The sequence below is a fragment of the Schistocerca cancellata genome, chromosome 9, assembly GCF_023864275.1.
Source record: "Schistocerca cancellata isolate TAMUIC-IGC-003103 chromosome 9, iqSchCanc2.1, whole genome shotgun sequence".
NCBI lineage: Eukaryota > Metazoa > Arthropoda > Insecta > Orthoptera > Acrididae > Schistocerca > Schistocerca cancellata.
In genome coordinates, this window is record NC_064634.1 from 434,993,609 (window position 1) to 435,017,384 (window position 23,776).

Genomic DNA, 23,776 nt, shown 5'->3' on the forward strand with positions numbered 1-23,776 from the left:
ATTTTCAAAACGTCATAATCTAGTCAATTACATTGTTATCTAAAATTTTAAAGAAACATTTTTTAATGAGCACTAGTGGAAAGAATAAATTTTTCATGCTTCTCACTAATTTTAAAGTCATATTCAACAATTGAGGTGCAGAACCTTACTTACGCATAAATATCTCTTTAAAAATTACATTATGAGAAAATTTCTACAACAATTAAAGAAATTTGCATTTTAAAATTTTTCTTTAGGGTGGCCATGAAGTTCGCCTCCCCTCCTCTGCACCTGGTTGTAAACATGATTGAGGATGCATTGATATTGTCAAAGTGTGCAAAAAGATATTTTCGGGTTCTGGACCAAAATTCCAAATCAGTACCTGTTTAAAAAGTATGTGGTTAATGCAAGTCGACAAAAATTTACAAATTTCTTATATTTCTTATATTTTATAGGGTGGGTGTAAAAAAAGGTTCATGTGCAATTAAGAAGCAAAATAGGCAATCGTTATGGAGCTAGTACGTAGCAACACTCATCACACATACATAACATAATGGAAGGAAAATAGAGAGAACAGTCTTTAGCGTCCCATCGACAACAAGGGCATTAGAGATGGAGCAGATTCTTAGCATGTTCCAACAATGGTGATGGGCCATACCCTTTCAAAGTAACAATCCTGTTGTTTGCCTTAAATTAATTAGGGAAATCACCGAATATCTACATCAGGTTGGCTGAATGCTGATACTAACCACTGTTCTCCCCAACGCGACTCTGGTGTGGTAACTTCTGCACTACCTCTCTCAGTGCCATAGGAAGGAGTACACGACAGTAAATATTATCAGTGTTTCTGTTTTCCAGTTTATTACTGTACGTCAGACAGTGACTACAGTACTAAGAAGATCGATGTGCATGTGCATTGTTTCGCAAATTTTTAAGAGAACCTTTACACCACATAGGGCTCTGATGTTCATGTTTACTCGTACACGCTCTTCATTAAGAATTTAAAAAAAATAGTTTTATATCATTCCTGCTTCGTAACACAAATACAATAGAATAAGAAGACTGAAGACATAATTCACTTTCTTACTTTTAGATGTGTAATTGTTTTCATTTACAATGTGTGACTAACACTTTGAAATATGTTTCTGTGGTAGTGTTGATAAATAATGTTTTACAATGAAATTTTCAGTATCGATCTAATCATCCTGATAATTAGAGACTACATTATAATAATGTATTGCGGAATTTATTTACTGTTGCTGGAGAATAATTAATAAACATCATGATTTTTAAAAGAAATTTTATTTTTTTCCAACTATGTAGAGTACAGAACTATAAATATTTGGATCAAAAACTGAACATCTTTTATATCATGTTGTGATATTATGATTAAGGATTAGGCTGCAACAGAGTTTATGGACTAGAATGCTATCATTAATGACGACAGCATTGTTTCGATGAAATATTTCTATTGTTAACGAAAGCAAGTCCATTGGAATAGACTCTTAAGCAATAATATTCTAATTGCATTTCGAAAGAGACTCATTAATTACTAAAATGGAAAGAAAATCACTTACTAGTTGCAAAACAATGCCAAGATATCTTTGTTTCTACGAAGACTACATAATACCATGAAGAGAATAATATTGACCTACATGTCATGTTTAATGTATTCTCTTTCTATAAGCAGAACTTCCAAGCTGCTAGATCTTCATGAAGGTGGGAAGACTGAGTTGTAGGGGACCTTGCTAAACACTCTTTCAGCCATCTCCTTGAAGGAGGCAGCCAGGGCTTCCTGTATGACGGGTACCACCTCCTTCGCAATCTCTTCAGAATTCTCATTCAGAAACTTGAGGGTGTTGTCAGCTGTAACACACACATAAATTACAGAATTACCTTTACTTTCTCAGAGTCATAATCGTCTTATAGCATCAATTAATAGGCCAAACTCTAAGACATATGAGTATTGCTGAGGTTCATGTGTTTTTTTAATTATTGCCATATGTATTTAAAATATTGTAAACGTATCAGAACACTATGAAAAGTAGTGCCCAATAAATGAAATAATAAATAATGACACTGATAGGAGGTTGTGAATACGCCAGATGTCTCAACTCTTAAGATCAGCACAATGATCAAAATTTCAACTAGTAGGAAATTATAAAATGAGTCTCTGCAGGTGCTAAAAGTAGCGATTACTGCTCTTCACATAGCTGATTGTCGCTGAGACAACCATATCAGTGTCTTAACATAGTTTGCATATTTACAATCAAAATCTTTATCTTCTGGGAAGTGTCATCACTTTTTAAAATATAGTACTTACTACATAAATGTGAGAGGTGACCTTTACTTTCGATGTTTATCCGCAGTTAATTTGTGGTAACTAGTAGCATTCATCCTATGTCACTGTCTTTCAAGAGTTATGCTATCTGACTAAAATTTTCCTAAATACACTAGTGTCCACAAATAACGCAACGAACCGCTATTTCCCAGTCTTGTGTCTAATTCACCGTATAATCATACAAACTTTCAACGGATTCAGTACGATGGTATTATGCACGGAAAGTGGAGTTCCTGTGAACAGACATCCACGTCAACGATCAAGTCAGTTACCATTTAGACGGCGTAATATCTAACGGGTATTCCCACATCCACGATTACTGAATGCAGTCACCGACGGTGCAGCATGGCACAAAGAAGAGGCCTACCAGAACACTCTGCGGTGGAGTGCCATAAGAAGAATAGAAGCAGGACATTTCGCACACTGACGAGGCCCGATGGCTTAATGTAAATCGTTTTGTTGTTTCACGGATGTGACAACAACTTCCAGACGCCGAAACAATACCCCAAAGACTAGGGCAAGGCCGACCACCTGCGATATCAGAAAGAGAGGACCATTATTTCAACGTTAGATCACGATGGTACTGCCTTAGCACTGTACGGAAACTGGCATCTGACCTCGCAGCATACGCTGAACGTCTTGTATCAAGACAAAATTTGTCCAGAAGACTCCGGCAGAGTGGCCTTTATTGTCGAAGATCTGTTGTATCTGCACCAATGATGCGTTTTCACAGAAAGGAACGTCTAGAGTGGAGACGTCAACATGCCATCTGGGCGCTCGAACAGTGGACCAATGTTCATTCCACAGGTGATTCCAGATTTGGTGTGTAGAGTGATTCTCGACGCATTCGCATATGGAGGGAATGAGGAACACGATTTTGGAATCCATACATTATGGAAAGAGACCGATACAAAGAAGGGTATCTAATGTCGTAGGCAGGGATTATGTTGACCGTATGAAGAACTCTTCTTGAAGTTGTGTTCGTGAATCGACAAGGTTTAACTGCTGTCAGGTATAGTGACAAGATTTTCAATCCCAATGAGTGGTTGTTTCGAGGTCTTGCGGGCCCAGACTTGTATTGATGGACGATAACGATCGACCTCAAAGAGCAAGATCGTTTAATATTTTCTTGGAAACGGAAGATATTGCACTCATGGTATGTCCTGCTTGATCTCCCGATTTTAATCCAATACTGCATGTCTGGGAGGCACTAGAGAGACGGGTTGCTTCACTGCAGCATCCATCAACCACTCTAGAAGACTTGGGAGCAGCTCCGCAGATATAATTGACATTATTGTCTCTAGTAGATTGATGATGTCTTTGTCAGACCTTTGTTACTGCCAGAGGTAGTCACACCTCATATTCAGCGCATTAGCCAGTTGTCAGAATCTGTGTGCAAATCTGTTAAGCTGGAAAAATCTTGGAACATTTTATGAATATTGCAGCTGTTTACGTTCAAAATTCCTTACATTGTTAAAACTTTACTATCATCTGTTTGTGCTGTTTGTGGCAAACCAAATACAACCGTCCAAAAATTTTGAGTTTTTTTCTTAATTTCGGACCAGTGTAATTCATCACATTGGCAGATGGTGTTTGTGGCCAAGCAAGAGCTGTATCATTGGAGAAATACAGAGCCGATCGAGTTTGTCGGGACTTACCCCAGTTCACTGTTAGTAGCGGCATGTCACCACAACGCCTCTGTGCGTAGCACACAAGTATTGCACAATAATTTAAGAATGGAGTTCAAAGTTGAAGTTGCTTTTCCAAAATTTGTTAGCACGTCTTTTAGTATACTAATTTGTAGAATGTCAAATCTCAGAACGATCAGGTCAATATTTTTCCATAAATCCATCATTTTATGAAAAAAACAAGTGGCGCTAAAAAATAAAGCTAGAAACCTAAAAATTGGTCATTGTGTGCAGATGTATGTCTAAATTACCTGGTACAAGTCTCAATGTGATTAAAGAAATATTTTGGTCAGAATTCGGATTTTTAAGAAAAATTGAAGGCACCACTTATAAATATGAAAATTTGTATGAAGCTTCAGTTAAACATAAAAATATTAATTATGTAACCCATTGCGCTACCTCTAATAGTTTTCGAGTAATTTTCAGGGAACTAAATTTGTAACTAAGACCTCCGTATTTGTAGTAGGTTAAGTATCAGTTATATTAATGCTAACAAGTTTTGGTTACAACACGTGATGAAACCTATTAAATAATAGAGCTATGACAACTTTTAAGGCCTGGATATAAGTAATAACAAATACAAGGTTTCTTAAAGATGTAGTCCAGAGATCAGGTTCTACTGAAGTTCCGTTCTAAAAATTCTAGACGGCAAAGTTACAGTGCAGGCGAGCTAAAACATTTCCGTTATTTTAAACAAATTAACTACATGTACAAAAAAATTACGATTCTAGATTAATACACAACATTGTTTTAAAATATTATATGCCTGAGAAAGAGGCCATTTGGAGGCTGCATCTGTCGGCATAGGGTGGATAACAGCAGGTATTCCCTTGGCCGTCCGTTGCGCCACATACATAAATATAGCCTCAGGGGCTAGACTAGGCTTCACTTCGCATACAGCCAGTCAAACACCAGAGTGCGTGCTGCCTCGGATGACGTCAGAGACAAGCTGTTACTAAAAACATATATCCAGTAATAATAGAAAATGAGCCCACGAGGACTGTACACCTTCTTGGATCAGTTAAATTTCACACATGTAACTCTTAGTGTGCCGTCCGTAATGTTAACAAATCTGCATGGAAAGTTGTGATATTTATTTTCCAACTTTGTGGCGAGCCATTATTTTGATTATCAGAAGACACAGCGAAAAACAATTTAAGAGGAACTTACGATAGAGGTCGCCTCTGAACTGCTCTAGTGCTGTTTAGTATAGAGAGATTTATTGTCAGTATTAACATAATGAATATTACAAGGTTGAACAAATGGAACTTTACCAAGTATAACTGTCAATTCGAACTCAAAACCTTTATTTATAATTACAGTTCTGAGCCCGCTGAGCAAATAGAGTATAGCAACTTTTCTTTCAGTGGGCTGGACAAGAATGTGAACTTGCAGACTGGGAACTATGGTCAGCAAGTTCTCCATCGCTTTCCGGCTGAAGACAAAAATAATTTCCAGGCTCTCATATAAGACGGCGAAGAATATTCAAATACTTAGAGCAATTCAAACATATTCTAATATTTCAAATATTCTCTTTTATTACTTATAACTGAGATTATTATATACTATAAACTATTACTGCTGTTATTATTAATCCACCACCCCACATGATAGGTCCCACAACCTTTCAGCAGAAGAAAGAAAAGAAAGTACTTATGACTAAATCTGTTTATAATAAAAGATTGGAAACCAATATCACTGGGAACCAAAAAAGATGACCTACAAATCCCCTACTTAGCCTACGCAGACGATCTTGCAATAATGGCAGATTCTAGTGAAATGGCAGTCAAACAGATAGAAACCTTAAAAGAGTGTGCAGGAAAAGTTGGCCTACAAATATCTTTTGAGAAAACGGTGTTTACAACAACAAATCTTGAAATTTCTAAGTTACAAACCAAATATGGAGAAATTAAGAGGGTAACATACTTCAAATATTTAGGAGAGATAATTTCTGAAAAATACTCACAACAAGAAAGAATATTAAAAGCTCGTAGGGGTCTAGGGCTGGTCCAAAACATTTACAATAAAAATGTGTATCTATAAATACAAAAATTAAACATTATAAGTCGGTAATTAAACCAATAATGCTATATGCCAGTGAAACCTTGACACTTAAAAGAAAAACAGATATGGAAAACCTGAAGAAAGAGGAAAGGAAAATCATTAGGAAAATTCTGGGACCAAGATGGACCAAAGAGGGGTATAGATTACAGAAAAATTCTAAAATTGAAGAATATTCTAACATAGAGATAGACATGAGGAAGAGGCGTCTAAAATTCTATGGCCACATAATGAGACTTCCCGATCACAGACTTACAAAAAGAATAGTAAGATACGTAGCATCCCTTGTTAATGGAGGAGAATGGATCAAAAATGTAAAGAAAGATCTGGAATTAGCCAACATTACTACTGAAGAAACAATTTCAAACTTAAAGTTGACAAATGGGAGGTCAAACCAGAGACAAAAGCGCCGAGAACCGGAAAAAAATGGAGCGAAGAAAGAAAAGCTGAATTCTCGCAAAGAATGAAGACCTGGTGGGCAAACAAGAAGAATAAGAAGCCTCAGAAGTGAACCATCTTTACTTAGCGTCTTCCATGTTGGGAGCTTTACGACTAATAATAATAATAATAATAATAATAAAAGATTGCACCTCAACACCACAAAAGAATTGAATCGTTTAACGAATAACACAAACCTGATGACAAATAACAAACCAAATTATAAATCTAGAGCGAAGTCCTTTTATTACTAACGGCCATGTATTTAATAGACGATTTTCTTAAATTGATAACTAACAGCACAAAGTGTATGTACGACGGTTACTTTTTGATTTACAAACTAAAGCTAATTTTAATTGTAATACACATAGTAAGTAGAAATTCTCGTATTTCCTTGCACTGTTTTATGACAGACACTTATTGTGGGAAATCAGGGGTCTGTCGTTGATAAGTAGACATTTACAATGAGTTTAATATCTGTATAACTAATACAAAGTCTGACAGAAAATTAGAAAATACACATAAAATAAAATACATCTACGTCTACATCTACGAGATTACTCTGCTTTTCTCAATCAAGTGCCTGGCAGAGAGTTCAATGAACCACCTTCAAGCTGTCTCTCTACCGTTCCACTCTCGAACGGCAAGAGGGAAAAACGAGCTCTTACATTTTTCCGTGCGAGCCCTGATTTCCCTTATTTCACCGTGATGATCATTTCTCCCTATGTAGGTGGGTGCCAACAGAACGTTTTCGCAATCGGAAGAGAAAACTGGTGATTGAAATTTCATGAGAAGATCCCGTCGCAACGAGAAACGCCTTTGTTTTAACGATTGCCGCTCCAATTCACGTAACATGTCTGTGACACTATCTCCCCTATTTCGCGATAATACAAAACAAGCTGCCCTTCTTTGTACTTTTTCGATGTCATCCGTCAGTCTCACGTGATGCGGATCCCACACCGCACAGAAGTACTCCAGAATAGGACGGACAAGCGTGTTATAGGCAGTCTCTTTAGTAGTCCTGATGCACCTACTAAGTGTTCTCCAAATGAATCGTAGTCTTTGGTTTGCTCAAAGCACAATATTATCTATGTGATCGTTCCAATTTAGGTTATTTGTAATTGTAATCCCTAATTATTTAGTCCTCCGATTTGTGTGTTTCCTCACGTATTCGAAGTATAGCTTATTTCTTTTAGTACTCATGTGAATAACTTCACATGTTTCTTTATTAAGGGTCAATTGCCACTTTTCGCACCATACAGATATCCTATCTAAATCATTTTGCAATACGTTTTGATCGTCTGATCACTTTACAAGATGGTAAATGACAGCGTCATCAGCAAACAGTCTAAGAGGGCTACTCAGATTGTCTCCTATGTTGTTAATATAGATCACGGACAATAGAGTGCCTATAACACTTCCTTGGGGAACTCCTGATATTACTTCTGTTTTACTCGATGACTTTCTGTCTATTTCTATGTACTGTTACCTTTGTGACAGGAAATCACGCATCCATTCGCACAACCGAGGCGATACTCCGTAGGCATGCAGTTTGGTTAGAAGACGCTCGTGAGGAACGGTCTCCAAAGCCTTCTGGAAATCTAAAAATATGGAATCAATTTGACATCCTCTGTCGATAGCACTTACTACTTCATGAGTATAAAGAGCTAGTTGTGTTTCACAAGAACGATATTTTCTGAATGCGTGCTAACCATGTGTCAATAAATCGTTTCCTTTGAGGTACTTCACAATGTTCGAATACAGTATATGTTCCAAAACCCTACTGCAAATCGACGTTAGTGATATAGGCCTGTAATTCTGCAGATTACTTCTACTTCAATTTTTGGGTATTGGTGTGACTTTAGAAATTTTGCAGTCTTTAGGTACGGATCTTTCTGTGAGCGAGTGGTTGTATATAATTGCTAAATATGGAGCTATTTTATCACCATACTCTGAGAGAAACCTGACTGGTATACAAACTGGACCAGAAGCCTTGCCTTTATTAAGTGATTTAAGCTGCTTTGTTACACCGAGGATATCTACTTCTATGTTTCTCATCTAGGCAGTTTTTCTTGATTAGGATTCAGGAATATTTACTTCATCTTCTTTGGTGAAGGAGTTTCGCAAAACCGTGTTTAATAACTCTGCCTTAGTGGCACTGTCATCAGAGACTTCACCGTCGTTATCGTGCAGTGCAGGTATTGACTGCGTCTTGCCACTGGTGTGCTTTATGTATGACCAAAAGCTCTTTGCGTTCTCTCCCAGATTTCGAGATAGAAGTTCGTTGTGGAAATTATTAAAAGCATCCTGCACTGAAGTACGCGCTGTATTTCTAACTTCTGTAAAACTTTGCCAATCTTCGGGATTCTGCGTTATTTTAAATTTGGCACGCTTTTTTTCGTTGCTTCTGCAACAAAGATCTGACCCGTTATGTGTACCATGAGGGATCAGTACCATCACTTATTAATTTATGTGGTATATATCTTTCAATTGCTGTCGATACTATCTCTTTGAAAACATTCCACAACTTTTCTACACTTACATGATCAGATCGGAAGGAGTGAAGACTGTCTCTTAAAAACGCGTTAAGAGCATTTTATCACTCAACAGAGGAAAGGCCACTGGACGTGACGGGATACCAATTCGATTATACACAGAGTACGCGATAGGACTTGCCCCCCTTCTAACAGCCGTGCACCGCAAGTCTCTAGAGGAACGGAAGGTTCCAAATGATTGGAAAAGAGCACAGGTAGTCCCAGTCTTCAAGAAGGGTCATCGAGCAGATGCGCAAAACTATAGACCTATATCTGTGACGTCGATTTGTTGTAGAATTTTAGAACATGTTTTTTGCTCGCGTGTCATGTCGTTTCTGGAAACCCAGAATCTACTCTGTAGGAATCAACCTGGATTCCGGAAACAGCGATCGTGTGAGACCCAAATCGCTTTATTTGTTCCTGAGACCCAGAAAATATTAGACACTGGCTCCCAGGTAGATGCCATTTTCCTTGACTTCCGTAAGGCGTTCGATACAGTTCCACATTGTCGCCTGATAAACAAAGTAAGAGCCTACAGAATATCAGACCAGCTGTGTGGCTGGATTGAAGAGTTTTTAGCAAACAGAACACAGCATGTTGTTCTCAATGGAAAGACGTCTACAGACGTTAAAGCAACCTCTGGCGTGCTACAGGGGAGTGTTATGGGACCATTGCTTTTCACAATATATATAAATTACCTAGTAGATAGTGTCGGAAGTTCCATGCGGCTTTTCGCGGATGATGCTGTAATATACAGAGAAGTTGCAGCATTAGAAAATTGTAGCGAAATGAAGGAAGAACTGCAGCGGATAGGCACATGGTGCAGGGAGTGGCAACTGACCCTTAATATAGACAAATGTAATGTATTTCGAATACATAGAAAGAAGGATCCTTTATTGTATGATTATGTGATAGGGGAACAAACACTGGTAGCAGTTACTTCTGCAAAATATCTGGGAGTATGCATGCGGAACGATTTGAAATGGAATGATCATATAAAATTAATTGTTGGTAAGGCGGGTTCCAGGTTGAGATTCATTGGGAGAGTCCTTAGAAAATGTAGTCCATCAACAAAGGAGGTGGCTTACAAATCACTCGTTCGACCTATACTTGAGTATTGCTCATCAGTGTGGGATCCGTACCAGATCGGATTGACGGAGAAGATAGAGAAGATCCAAAGAAGAGCGGCGCGTTTCGTCACAGGGTTATTTGGTAAGCGTGATAGCGTTACGGAGATATTTAGCAAACTCAAGTGGCAGACTCTGCAAGAGAGGCGCCCTGCATCGCGGTGTAGCTTGGTGTCCAGGTTTCGTGAGGGTGCGTTTCTGGATGAGGTATCGAATATATTGCTTCCCCCTACTTATACCTCCTGAGGAGATCACGAATGTAAAACTAGAGAGATTCGAGTGCGCACGGAGGCTTTCCGGCAACCGTTCTTCCCGCGAACCATACGCGACTGGAACAGGAAAGGGAGGTATTGACAGTGGCACGTAAAGTGCCCTCCGCCACACACCGTTGGGTGGCTTGCGGAGTATAAATGTTGATGTAGATCAGCTTTTTTAAGTAGATATACTCCTATAGTTACCATAGTATCTTGCACAGCAACCAATCCATAGACCATAACATTCTAAACAAACGTAATTTTAATGAAAGACAATGACTGAAATGAATTTTAGCATCTATTGTCTGCTTTTGTGTATTTCTGCAACAAAACTGCAGTTATAACTCAAATGATACTTCCTAGAACAGAAGCAAAAAATTCCTGCCCTCCAAGTATACTATTTTTCCATAAGACAATTCTGAGGTACCAAAATTTAGCCTAATATAGACAGGGAATAATGAATTTCCGGCAGTAGGCAACTGAGAATTACAACAATGTAAACTTTTATAAGGAAAAAATAAAATGAACTTCAAGAGAAATAAGAGGATCGCCTCATTAGATTCTCTGAGATGCTTGACGAAATGTTGACATCAGTAGTCTAGTAAACTCCATGACTATTGTTTACTTAACTTTGCCAGGTTCTTCTGGCTAACGTCCTTACCACTCTCAAACATAACGTACTTTCCTCAGATGTTTCAATAAGTGGTAGGGACGTTAGCTAGAAGAACCTGCCGAAGTTAAATGCACATGAAGGTTTACGATTGATGTATGTTTGAAATATTACATGAAACATTTGTAACTGTTTTACATAATCTGAAAAACCAACGTTATATACAAAAACTGCATTTCCGAGAGAATTAGGTTCTGTGGTATAATCTGAAGTTGCCTCAGCTATAGTTTTCTGTTAAGACAGCGCACTTTGTTATGAGCTATGAACGTAAATGTCTGTTGTGATGTGATTAATTGGTGCTGAGAAGGTGTTGCAGTATATGGCAACTGTGAAGTTCGAGCTCCACGTCACAGTAGGACCTTTCTGTGGATACCTCACTTCCACAATATAGAATCTGGAGGAGAATACACATATAGCCACATGAAAATGAAATTTGCCGTAAAGGTAGGAATCGTGTCGTATGCATTGCTATCAACTCGGTGGACTCGTCTATCAATCCTAGTTTTCCAAGTATTTCACTTTGAAATCAGAAACCTCTGTGTTGGGCACCCTGTAGGTCTCTGTTTAATCTGAGCAAATCGTGTACCGTAAAATATCCTAGTTGTTTTGTAACTGAATATTGCTTTTTCGTTAATAGAATCTTGGTGATTCCTGTATCTGTCAATATAAAAGACGAGTTAATCTGTTATATTTAAATAATCTGGTATATCTATTTGGAATACTCGCAGGTACTTTCCAATGATACATTAAATTTCTATATTATTTAAAATAGATGAATGGAGTTTCATTCCATTATGGCAGAGTGCTACAGCAACTAGTTTAGAATTATTTCAGAGTAAAAACAATCTTGGTTGCGAAGTTATTTAATATCGACGATGTGGTTCACTCTACTGGGATTTCATCAGATTGAACAAAAGTAACTGGATATGTAACACATATGTCATAAAGCCACATAAAATGGAAAATGGACGCAACAGTAACTGGATATGTAATCCATCTGACACACTGCATATCCAGCTACTGTGGCGTCCATTTCCCATTTTATATGGCTTTATGACATGTGTGTCACATATCCACCTTCTTTTGCACAATCTGATGTGCCCCAAAAGAGTGGTACGCGTTATTGATGTTAAATAACTTCGCAACCAAAACTGTCTTTGTTCTGAAATAAGATATGTAAAACATTGACACATGGTAAATCCAACAAAAATTTGATTTCTTAGATTCTGTTTTCAATAATATGTGTACCATGATTAGTAACATTAACAGTATGCATTTTATAAATAATATTAAATCTTACTCTCAGCGACTACATGAATGGAGAAATTTTTCTCACTCTTTTGCTGCAGAAAATTGTTTCCTCTACGACATAACGAAAAAAACTCAATGTATGAACAGATAATCAGTAAAACAGTTGCTCCTATTAGCATTAATCTTATCATCACAGATCTAACAACTGAACATAATCTAACAGGTTTAGGTGAAACGCTTATTCATGCAGATTTGTCCTGTCTCTACAACCAAATGAAAGGCAGTTTGTGTTTAGCCGTATGTGTTTCGATTATCCTATCTATGAAACACTTAAGTGGGCTGTAATACGGGAGTAGTTTTATATACATGTTGTCTCAAAAACTAAGGGACAAGCTTAGGGCAGGTTCCTTACACGAAAACAAGGAAAAATTTCTTGTAAATTTGGGCTCTAAAATGAATAACGTAAGAGCTAAAAGCACTTTTTCATCTGTAATCCTATGGAATACATCTCTTCTACTTTCAGTTCCTTGTTCGATACTTCTGCAGGAAACAGTATGCACCAGAATAGAAACGGATGTCAAAATGGGCTCTAAAATGGACCTGAAGGACTATGAGCTCTTATTGAGTAGAAGACATATGTCTCACAATAGCGAAGATGAATAAGTGCGCATAGCTGTCAAAGTAGGCAGTTTAGATCCCATATTTACTAAACATTTTTGTCTTGGTTTGGATGATAGAACCACCTCCCAAAATATTGGAAGCAAAATCCTTGCTGTAGAAAAGATCTGAACGTGGTTTTTAGTGTTTAGTGTTGCCACCCATCGCTGTGGGTTTATCTTTCGTCTTTTGCTTGTGTAGCGCATGTGATTCGTTTCTTTTGTTTCGAGTGTGTGGGTGTTCGTCATGGTGAGAATGCATTACTCTTTTCGTGAGTGAATTTGTCTGTGTGTGTGGGTGTATGTGTGTGAGTATGCGTGTTTGTGTGTGTGTGTGTGTGTGTGTGTGTGTGTGTGTGTGTGCGTGCGTGTGCGTGCGCTACTCTTTATGTGAATGGATTTTGTGTGTTTATGTATGTGTGTGTTGTTAAGTGTGAATGTGTTACTCTTCTTTCATTTACTTTTATAGTCTCATCACTCCAAAAATTACCCACTGCACTTCTCACGCGCCTCAATATTTTAACAGGTGGGAGGAACAGCCCTATAATAATGAGTACAAAAAGCTCTGTTCAGTAACATACCTAGTGCCTTGTCATTGTTGTAGAGTCCTGTCAAGTCAATCGACAGCTTGCCTAAACTGAGGTCGACCTTATAGTCCGTGACGTCCCAGTACACCTCTCCATCTCTTTCAATGGGCTGTCCAAATAGCTCCAGGACGGCCTCCAGTCTAGCTGCAGATTAGGAAAAGAAAATGAGTATTAGCACAATTATAGCGAAACTAAGAATACATGACGAAAAAGCTACAGAAAAATGCAGGGGCTTTTACCTGAGAGCTGTACCATTATTTGAGACAAAATTTAATGAAAGGAGTCACGAAGTTGAAGTTTTTGAGCTAGGTGCCCCTGTGGTGGAAGAAAAAAAATGGAAATTTCTGTTAAGGTCTTCCTGGACCAAACTGCTGAGGTCATCGGTCCCTAAGCCTACACAGTATTTAATCTAACTTAAACTAAGTTACGCTATGGACAACACATACCCATGCCTGAGGGAGGACTCGAACTTCCGACGGGGGAAGACGCACGGACCGTGACAAGGCGCCTGAGACCTAAACCACGCAGCAGTGGTGGAAGAGGTAAAGTATTGAAAAATCAGTTACCTATACTGGTTCTGAAGTCTCCAATTTTCATGATTCTTTCGCAAGCTAGATGAAGTATTGCAGTTGGTAAATGATGGTTACAAAATAAATAATCTTCAGTAACGTGGTGTCGTCAAACCATAAACAAAGGATATGCCGTATTATGTCACTCTTAACAACTGAAATTTACACTCACACCATGTAATAATTTTGTGCTGCGTATAAGACATCTTAGACGTTTTACATGAATAATTTACATAGCTGTTTCTTGAATGCTAAAACAAATACGCACCTAGATTTGTTGTAGCTTGTCCCTGATATGTCAGGACAAATTTAACCCTGCTTGATACACTTCTGGATGTGGTTTCAGGCACCCCAGTACTCTTATCATAGGCGTGAAGATATTGAAGGTGAATTGGTGACAAGTATATGGCATGTTTATGATTTCTTAAGTGAAGAAAATTCTGTGGGTTTACTGGATCACACAGAGGAAATTCACCCAAACTTCGGTAGACATGTAACTTACCACAAGCCTACAACAGGGGTGTGTGGGAAAGGGGTGACGTGTGAAACGTAGCGCTACTCTGGATTAGCTGGAGCAGTTTGAACCAAACATGATTAAGAGAAGAATTACCAAGTGGAGAAAAACTACTGTGTGTGATACCTCTCTAACAACACGACTGCCGAGGATGGGAGTGAAAATTAATAAATAATTTGATAAATTTGATTTCTATATAATAATTTATTTATCAAACACTGTTATAACCCAACATGGGATGATACATACTTTAGAATTTCACGCTTAGACGAGAGGTGATTTTTGGTCATCCGATTCTTGGTACACGAGCGGCTTCGTTCACAAGAGAGCCAGCAACGAGCTCAAGCTAAGACGTTTCAGATCTCTGTGGTAGGAGTGAGTACAGAAAGACTATGAAGTCGAGCTAGGTATGGTGGAGGTAGGAGGAACGAGAATCTGGGTTGGTTTATTCGTCTGCTTTTTCCTCCTGCATCACGTGTTTACAACGAACATGCAGTACACCTCAAACTCTAGTTTATAATTTCAGTAAGTGTAGAACGTAGATGAGGCTTCCTACCAATTACCAGAACAAATGGCGACCCTCGCGCACACTCGGTAATTCATTCCACTGCAGACCACGAACCGCGGATGAAAATTTCTGTTGCTTTAATCGAACCCTTAGGTTCAAATACTTGTCACAATGTAGGTGACATACAAATATAGGTGTATGTAGACAGTTGTACGATGGAAGCCAATAGCCCTAACCCAGAGGTATGTACAGGCAAGTACTGGAAGTCCTTATTGCATACGATTAACTGAGTATAATTGCTCACTTGTAAAGTATTTACTGCATGCTCGTATATCTGGCGCGGCTGTCACAAGTTCTCTCGAACCCAGAGGTATGTACAGGCACGTTTTGAAAGTTCTTCTTGTTGCACAGGGTTAACTGAGTATAACTGCTCACTTGTACAGCATTTACTTTGTGCTCGTATATTTGACGCGGAACTGTCCTGATTAGCTTTCGAGCGCCCCTACATACAGATTTTGAGGCTGTTTGCTTATGGATCATGTACGACTGCGTCGCTTTTTACCTCCGACTCACAATCGGTGTTTGTGAAATCAGTGGATTCTCGATGTATGAGATCTTTTAAAAGACTGACGAAAGGGGCTTCCGCTATGCGCCTCTGCCTATGTTAGAGGATTTACAGCTGTTACTCATACTTGAATGATTTTTTTCTTTTCTTTCTGACAACCTTTCACGATTTAGTCATTACAACAATGACAACTAAAGGAAAACAGTCACTATTAGTATTATATCGAAATCTAGGGTTATCGCCAATGTCACTCTTACATATAAATCAAGATCAGTTGAAGACAATGAACGGAATTATGGAAGACTTTACACTAATTTTCAGCAATGAACATTCTGAAATAACTAATACTGTCAGACTTATCATTTTACAGTTATATGTTCTGACAAACCAATATAAACATGTGACCAAATAACGCCCTGATAATTAACAATTTCTCCGCCTTATGAAAATATAACAAAGCATGTTCGCTGTTTCTACCAAAGATACTAGTTGCCAACATTGTTTCCAAAAGCAGATTAATTTTATGAGAACAGCTTAACATAATATACTGTTCTCTACATCTGAATATTTTAGGGTAGAACAAAAAAATGGTTCAAATGGCTCTGAGCACTATGGTACAGAACATCAGAGATCATCAGTCCCCTAGAACTTGGAACTACTTAAACCTAACTAACCTAAGGACACGACACACATCCATGCCCGAGGCAGGATTCGAACCTGCGACCGTAGCCGTCGCGCTGTTCCAGACTGAAGCGCTAGAACCGCTCGACCACACTGGCCGGCCAGGGTAGAACAGCGTTTGACATGTCATCCTATCTCTTAAAAACGGAGATACACAATCAATTGATGTCTGTTGAATCTTCTACTTAAGTAATATCAAATACTGAGGAATGTTCTCACACAAATTTAGTGTGTTTCCTTTCAGATAGATATCCATTGATGATCTCATATTCACACATAATATTCACTCAGAATCATCCAGTCACAAAATCAGTATCATTGGCGATAATCTGCTATGCAGGTAAAGCTTCCTTTTGTGTAAGTGATGGTTTTCCCATGCAGAAGTGAAAATTTTGTATAGTAATTGACACAACAATTATATTGCAGTCACCTTACGTATGAAGCATAAAATGGAGTTAAACTGATTTTCATTACATAGCAAAAAGGCCCTCTGCATCAGTTAATGACTTATGATGTTCTCTCATGCTTTCTATTGTTACTAATGTACATTAACTATGTTCCATTTACTTTCTCACAAATTGGTATCTTGGTCATTGTTTGCAGATAACAGCAGTATGGGAGTAAGCAGTTCAGTTAGGTAAATTTAGAATCAAATCCTATTCAAAAATTTAAACAGATGAATAAAGGTAACCAATCTCCATTTAATTTTAGCTAGACTCAGAATTTTCTGTTCAGTAATTCACTTTGAATACCTGAACTCAAAGGAATAATACACTCCTGGAAATTGAAATAAGAACACCGTGAATTCATTGTCCCAGGAAGGGGAAACTTTATTGACACATTCCTGGGGTCAGATACATCACATGATCACACTGACAGAACCACAGGCACATAGACACAGGCAACAGAGCATGCACAATGTCGTCACTAGTACAGTGTATATCCACCTTTCGCAGCAATGCAGGCTGCTATTCTCCCATGGAGACGATCGTAGAGATGCTGGATGTAGTCCTGTGGAACGGCTTGCCATGCCATTTCCACCTGGCGCCTCAGTTGGACCAGCGTTCGTGCTGGACGTGCAGACCGCGTGAGATGACGCTTCGTCCAGTCCCAAACATGCTCAATGGGGGACAGATCCGGAGATCTTGCTGGCCAGGGTAGTTGACTTACACCTTCTAGAGGACGTTGGGTGGCACGGGATACATGCGGACGTGCATTGTGCTGTTGGAACAGCAAGTTCCCTTGCCGGTCTAGGAATGGTAGAACGATGGGTTCGATGACGGTTTGGATGTACCGTGCACTATTCAGTGTCCCCTCGACGATCACCAGTGGTGTACGGCCAGTGTAGGAGATCGCTCCCCACACCATGATGCCGGGTGTTGGCCCTGTGTGCCTCGGTCGTATGCAGTCCTGATTGTGGCGCTCACCTGCACGGCGCCAAACACGCATACGACCATCATTGGCACCAAGGCAGAAGCGACTCTTATCGCTGAAGACGACACGTCTCCATTCGTCCCTCCATTCACGCCTGTCGCGACACCACTGGAGGCGGGCTGCACGATGTTGGGGCGTGAGCGGAAGACGGCCTAACGGTGTGCGGGACCGTAGCCCAGCTTCATGGAGACGGTTGCGAATGGTCCTCGCCGATACCCCAGGAGCAACAGTGTCCCTAATTTGCTGGGAAGTGGCGGTGCGGTCCCCTACGGCACTGCGTAGGATCCTACGGTCTTGGCGTGCATCCGTGCGTCGCTGCGGTCCGGTCCCAGGTCGACGGGCACGTGCACCTTCCGCCGACCACTGGCGACAACATCGATGTACTGTGGAGATCTCACGCCCCACGTGTTGAGCAATTCGGCGGTACGTCCACCCGGCCTCCCGCATGCCCACTATACGCCCTCGCTCAAAGTCCGTCAACTGCACATACGGTTCACGTCCACGCTGTCGCGGCATGCTACCAGTGTTAAAGACTGCGATGGAGCTCCGTATGCCACGGCAAACTGGCTGACACTGACGGCGGCGGTGCACAAATGCTGCGCAGCTAGCGCCATTCGACGGCCAACACCGCGGTTCCTGGTGTGTCCACTGTGCCGTGCGTGTGATCATTGCTTGTACAGCCCTCTCGCAGTGTCCGGAGCAAGTATGGTGGGTCTGACACACCGGTGTCAATGTGTTCTTTTTTCCATTTCCAGGAGTGTACATCAAACAGTTAAATAGAAGTAATCAGTGTTCAGTGTTTGGGAACATCAATAAATCGCAAATGAGCTTTAAAGTGATTTTTAATCTTCTTGTCTATAGACTGATTGTGAAATTTTTCAATATTAAACCGTTCTTTAGATACCAGTACCAGTTAAAAAGTTTTTGATTCACGGAAATGATTGAATAAAGTAACATGTTTCTGACACAAACCTGATTGTCAGAATGTAATGGCTACACAAAAACAATAAACAATTTTATCTTAGATGTTTGCTGTTGTCATTGTAGGCACAAGATGCGGTACATGCCTTAGAACATGCTGCTGACTGAAATAATTTATGTAAATCAACAAATAATGGTTAATATAATTGTTAATGGTAGCCATTACACAATTTTGTAACCTGAATTTAATTGTTATTTGCTTGTACATAATACAGTCCGTTGAATCAACATTTTCAGAATAAACGACTTTGTTCTAAAAATTATGTGCAAGGATAAGTGTGCAGCTCCCTACAGATATTTCTTGGAAACTTTTGTATATATGTATACATATAATTTAACATTATCAGTAGGGTAAAGTGTTGTACCCAGAGGATAATGTGACTAGGAGCTCTTAATTTTCCATGGTCAGCACTTCAGTCTAGTGGCTGATTTAAAATCACACAAAGGAAAGCCATAAATGATCTAACAATTTTCTGCATTTTTTGCTGTTAGATATGAGATTCAGTTATGAGTAAAATTTGTAAGTATTTCTCGTTCTCTACATATAAGTTCTGCATGATATATTGATAGGTGCTAGTCACGTTTGCCAAATAGTAACACAAATTCTTCACAGTATAGTCGAAAAACTGCTAGAAGCTGACATCAGGATAAATCAGTTTGGATTGCGGAGAAATGTAGGAACATACAAGGCAGAATCGATCCTAGAAGACAGGTTAAGGAAAGGCAAAACTACGTTTATGGCATCTGTAGACTTACAAGGAGATGTCTCCAGCGCTGCGATCGACTTTTTGAAACCAAATATACGGTGATGTAAGTGTGTAACGTTAAAAAAGTCGTAATACTAGACTGGATGCATGGTGTAATGGATAAAATAATGTTTGGTGTGATGTCATACGCGCGTGACTGCGTGTGAGATCGCTCTCTAAGTTTTCATCTATTTTTAGGTTGCAGATATATATTTTAACGGTTTTTGTGTTAATATTTACTATATAAGTGACTTATTAGTGGTTTCTTCATTCACCTTTGCCTTTCTTGTGTTGTGACCTGATATTTGTGAGTGTTTCGTATCGAGCAACTTAACATCTTACCCGTGTTTACATTCCGCGCTGACCAGTTGCAGCTGTAGCGGCGCATCGAAAGCTAAGTACTAAGTAATTGTTAGTGTATAGTAGTTTATTTAGGAACTTTAGTAGTCTTCAGCCGGTGGTCTTAGTGTTTTCCGGTGAAATAGATTCAGAAGAAATTTTTGCGAACTGCTTTCAGTTTCATTACTGTCATTAGACGTTTGATTTTCTTTCTGTGTTAGTATTTGTTATATTCTCATTTGTTGTTGATTAATACTGTCAATAATAGTAGTTACTTTCCTTGTGGAGCAAGTTTGTGATTATTGTAATCAGTTTTTAACATCTTCTTATTGTAGTAGCGGAACTTAGATAAAGTTGTTTTCTTGTTTCAATAACTGTAAAATTTTACCATGAATGAGAAGTGTGGGCTTTGCCGTAGGTTCGTGAGTAGTGGATTACGGTGTGAGACTTGTTCGAAGTATTTTGGCTGGGGGGAATGCAGTGGGGAAGCCAGTGGGCATTCTGGTGAGATCCTCTCCTGGAACTGCAGGTTATGTAGCAAGAGTAAGTTGATAGAGGAGCAGGAGCGTAAGATCTGTGCCCTTCAGGTGCAGTTGAAAAACGCACAGGAGGAGCTAGATAGGATGAGGAGGGAGAAGGTGGTTGGGGAATGGGAGCTGGCTGTTGGCAAGAGATCTGCTAGGAGAAGGAGATTTTCAGATAGTTTTACTATTGGTGTTTGTAATAGATTTGACCAACTGTCAGAGTCTAGTGGAGAGGAATCTCTAGTAGCTGTAGATGTAGGAAGTATGCAGCAGACCTCAGCAGTTACGGTGGCTAGGACAGTGCAAAGTCTAAGAGAAAGAAGAAGGTTCTGCTGTTAGGTAGTTCTCATGGTAGAGGTGTAGGCCAGCAGTTGCAGGAAGTTTTGGGGAGTGAGTACCAGGTCACCAGCATTGTGAAGCCTAATGCAGGATTGGCTCAGGTGACTTTTAACATAGGGGGGTTATGTAGGGATTTTACAAAAGAGGATCAGGTAGTGATTGTGGGTGGGGCTGGTAATAGTATTGATAGGGATGGGGAGTATGACATAGATGGTGACCTGGAAAAGATAGCCACTCAGACTGGCAACACGAATGTGCATTTCGTGGAACTGTTTCAGCGCCACGATCGGCCTCATCTTAATACAGCCGTCAGGCGTAATAACATGAGACTTGGGGGTGCGCTAATGACAGAAGGCATGAGTCACATTTCAATTGTGTCGGTGGAGTCTATCAGCAGGACGGGTTTCACTCGACAAGGCCTGCACCTCAACAGGTATGGAAAGGGGAGGTTGGCAAAGCTTATAGGTGACAGCATAGGTGGGGGTGGTGGGATCACTCATGGGAAAATTCCGGTAGTTGTGGGTGTTAGAGCTGTACCTTTTTTAGAGTGAAGTCAGCTTACAGGTATTCCTGCTTAAGGGAAGTCTCTCTAACAAAGAAACCACTTTCGACAAAGCTTAGGTATCCGATTAATGAGGGAATTAGTATATTTCATCAAAACATACAAGGCATTAGAGATAAAGTTAGTGAATTACTTATAGATGTTGACTCTGAAATTATTGGTATATCTGAACACTTCTTAAATAAGGAGATAATTCAGAGGCTTCCTTTACCAGGATACAGGTTGGCTGGCAGCTTTTCTAGGAGCTCTTTGCGGTGTGGGGGAGTAGCCATGTATGTGAAGAACGGTATCCCATTTGAGTCAACTGATGTTTCAAAGTACTGCACTGAAAAGGTGTTTGAATGTTGTGCAGGTGTGGTTAAATTTAGTGGAGCTAAACTTCTTACTGTTGTTATTTATAGATCCCCAGACTCCGATTTCACAACGTTTTTGCTAAAGCTAGAGGAGGTTCTTGGTTCACTTTATAGGAAATACAAAAAGTTAGTTATATGTGGTGACTTCAATATAAATTGTATAAGTGATTGTGCAAGGAAAAGGATGCTGGTAGACCTCCTTAATTCATATAATCTTATGCAAACCGTATTCTTTCCAACGAGAGTGCAAGGGAACAGTGGAACAACCATAGACAATATTTTTGTTCATTCGTCATTACTAGAAGGGCATTCTGTTAGCAGAATGGTGAATGGCCTTTCAGATCATGATGCACAAATTTTAAGTCAAAAAGATTTTTGTGCTGCAACGCAGGTTAAATATAGTTACCAACTTTTTAGGAAAGCTGATCCAGTTGCTGTAGAGACTTTTGTAAACCTTATCAAGGAACAAGAGTGGCAAGATGTTTATAGTGCTGATACAGTAGACGAAAAATATAATGCTTTCCTCAAGACTTTCCTCGTGCTCTTTGAAATTGCTTTCCGTTAGAACGTTCAAAACGGGGTACTAGCACAAACAGGCCGCCTGGGTGGCTGACTAAAGGTATAAGAATATCTTGTAGAACAAAGTGGCAATTATATCAAAACGTTAGAAACAGTCACAATCTAAATGCAGTAGCCCATTACAAACAGTATTATAAGGTGCTTAAAAAAGTTATTAGGAAGGTAAAAAGTATGTGGTATGCAGCTAGAATAGCTAAGTCTCAGGATAAAATTAAAACCATATGGTCAGTTGTAAAGGAAGTGGCTGGTCTGCAGAGACAGGTCGAGGATATAGAATCAGTGCGTAGTGGGAATGTCCGTGTTACTGATAAGTCGCATATATGTACAGTATTTAATAATCACTTTCTGAATATTGCAGGTGAACTAAATAGAAACCTAGTCCCAACAGGGAGTCATATAGCGCTCGTAGAAAAAAGTGTTCCGAGAGTGTTACGTGAAATGCTCCTCCATGATACTGACAAGAGGGAGATTGAGTTAATTAAATCACTAAAGACCAAGAACTCTCATGGCTATGACGGGGTATCTAGACGAATACTGAAGTATTGTTCCATGTATGTTAGCCCAGTACTTAGCCATATCTGTAACTTTTCCTTTAGGAGTGGTCGGTTTCCTGACCGATTAAAGTACTCGGTAGTGAAGCCACTTTATAAAAAGGGAGACAGGGATAATGTTGATAATTATAGACCTATTTCTATGCTATCGGTGTTTGCTAAAGTTATCGAGAGGGTTGTATATACAAGGTTACTGCAGCATTCAAATTCACATAATTTGCTGTCAAATGTACAGTTTAGTTTTAGAAATGGCTTAACAACTGAAAATGCTATAGTCTCTTTTCTCTGTGAGGTTTTGGACGGATTGAATAAAAGGTTGCGAACGTTAGGTATTTTCTTTGATTTAACGAAGGTTTTCGACTGTGTTGACCACAAAATATTACTGCAGAAGTTGGAACATTATGGAGTAAGGGGAGTAGCTTACAATTGGTTCGCCTGTTACTTTAAGAACAGAAAGCAGAAGGTAATTCTCCGCAATATTGAGAGTGGTAATGATGTTCAGTCCCAATGGGGCACTGCCAAATGGGGCGTTCCCCAAGGATCGGTGCTGGGGCCACTGCTGTTTCTTATTTATATAAATGATTTGCCTTCTAGTATTACAGGTGATTCAAAAATATTTCTGTTTGCTGATGACACCAGCTTGGTAGTGAAGGATCTTGTGTGTAATATTGAAACATTATCAAATAATGTAGTTCATGAAATAAGTTCGTGGCTTGTGGAAAATAATTTGATGCTAAGTCATAGTAAGACTCAGTTTTTACAGTTTCTAACTCACAATTTAACGAGAACTGATATTTTAATCAGACAGAATTGGCATGTTATAAGCGAGACGGAACAGTTCAAGTTCCTAGGCGTACGGATAGATAGTAAGCTGTTGTGGAAAGCCCATGTTCAGGATCTTGTTCATAAACTAAATGCTGCTTTATTTACCATTAGAACAGTTTC

The 23,776-nt window shown here is 39.4% G+C and overlaps 1 protein-coding gene across 1 annotated transcript in view; it reads right to left on the reverse strand.

Moving 5' to 3' along the window:
* Window positions 1-1,262: 1,262 nt before the first annotated feature.
* LOC126100825 (protein takeout-like) overlaps window positions 1,263-23,776 on the reverse strand; it is a 91,431-nt gene continuing 68,917 nt past the window's right edge. Inside the window, exons 5-6 of the mRNA XM_049911474.1 lie at window positions 13,581-13,730; window positions 1,263-1,845 (exon numbers count right to left, since the gene is read on the reverse strand). Of these exons, the coding sequence (XP_049767431.1) occupies window positions 1,691-1,845; window positions 13,581-13,730 (305 nt within the window). The 3' untranslated portion in view covers window positions 1,263-1,690. The remainder of the gene's footprint in view (window positions 1,846-13,580; window positions 13,731-23,776) is intronic.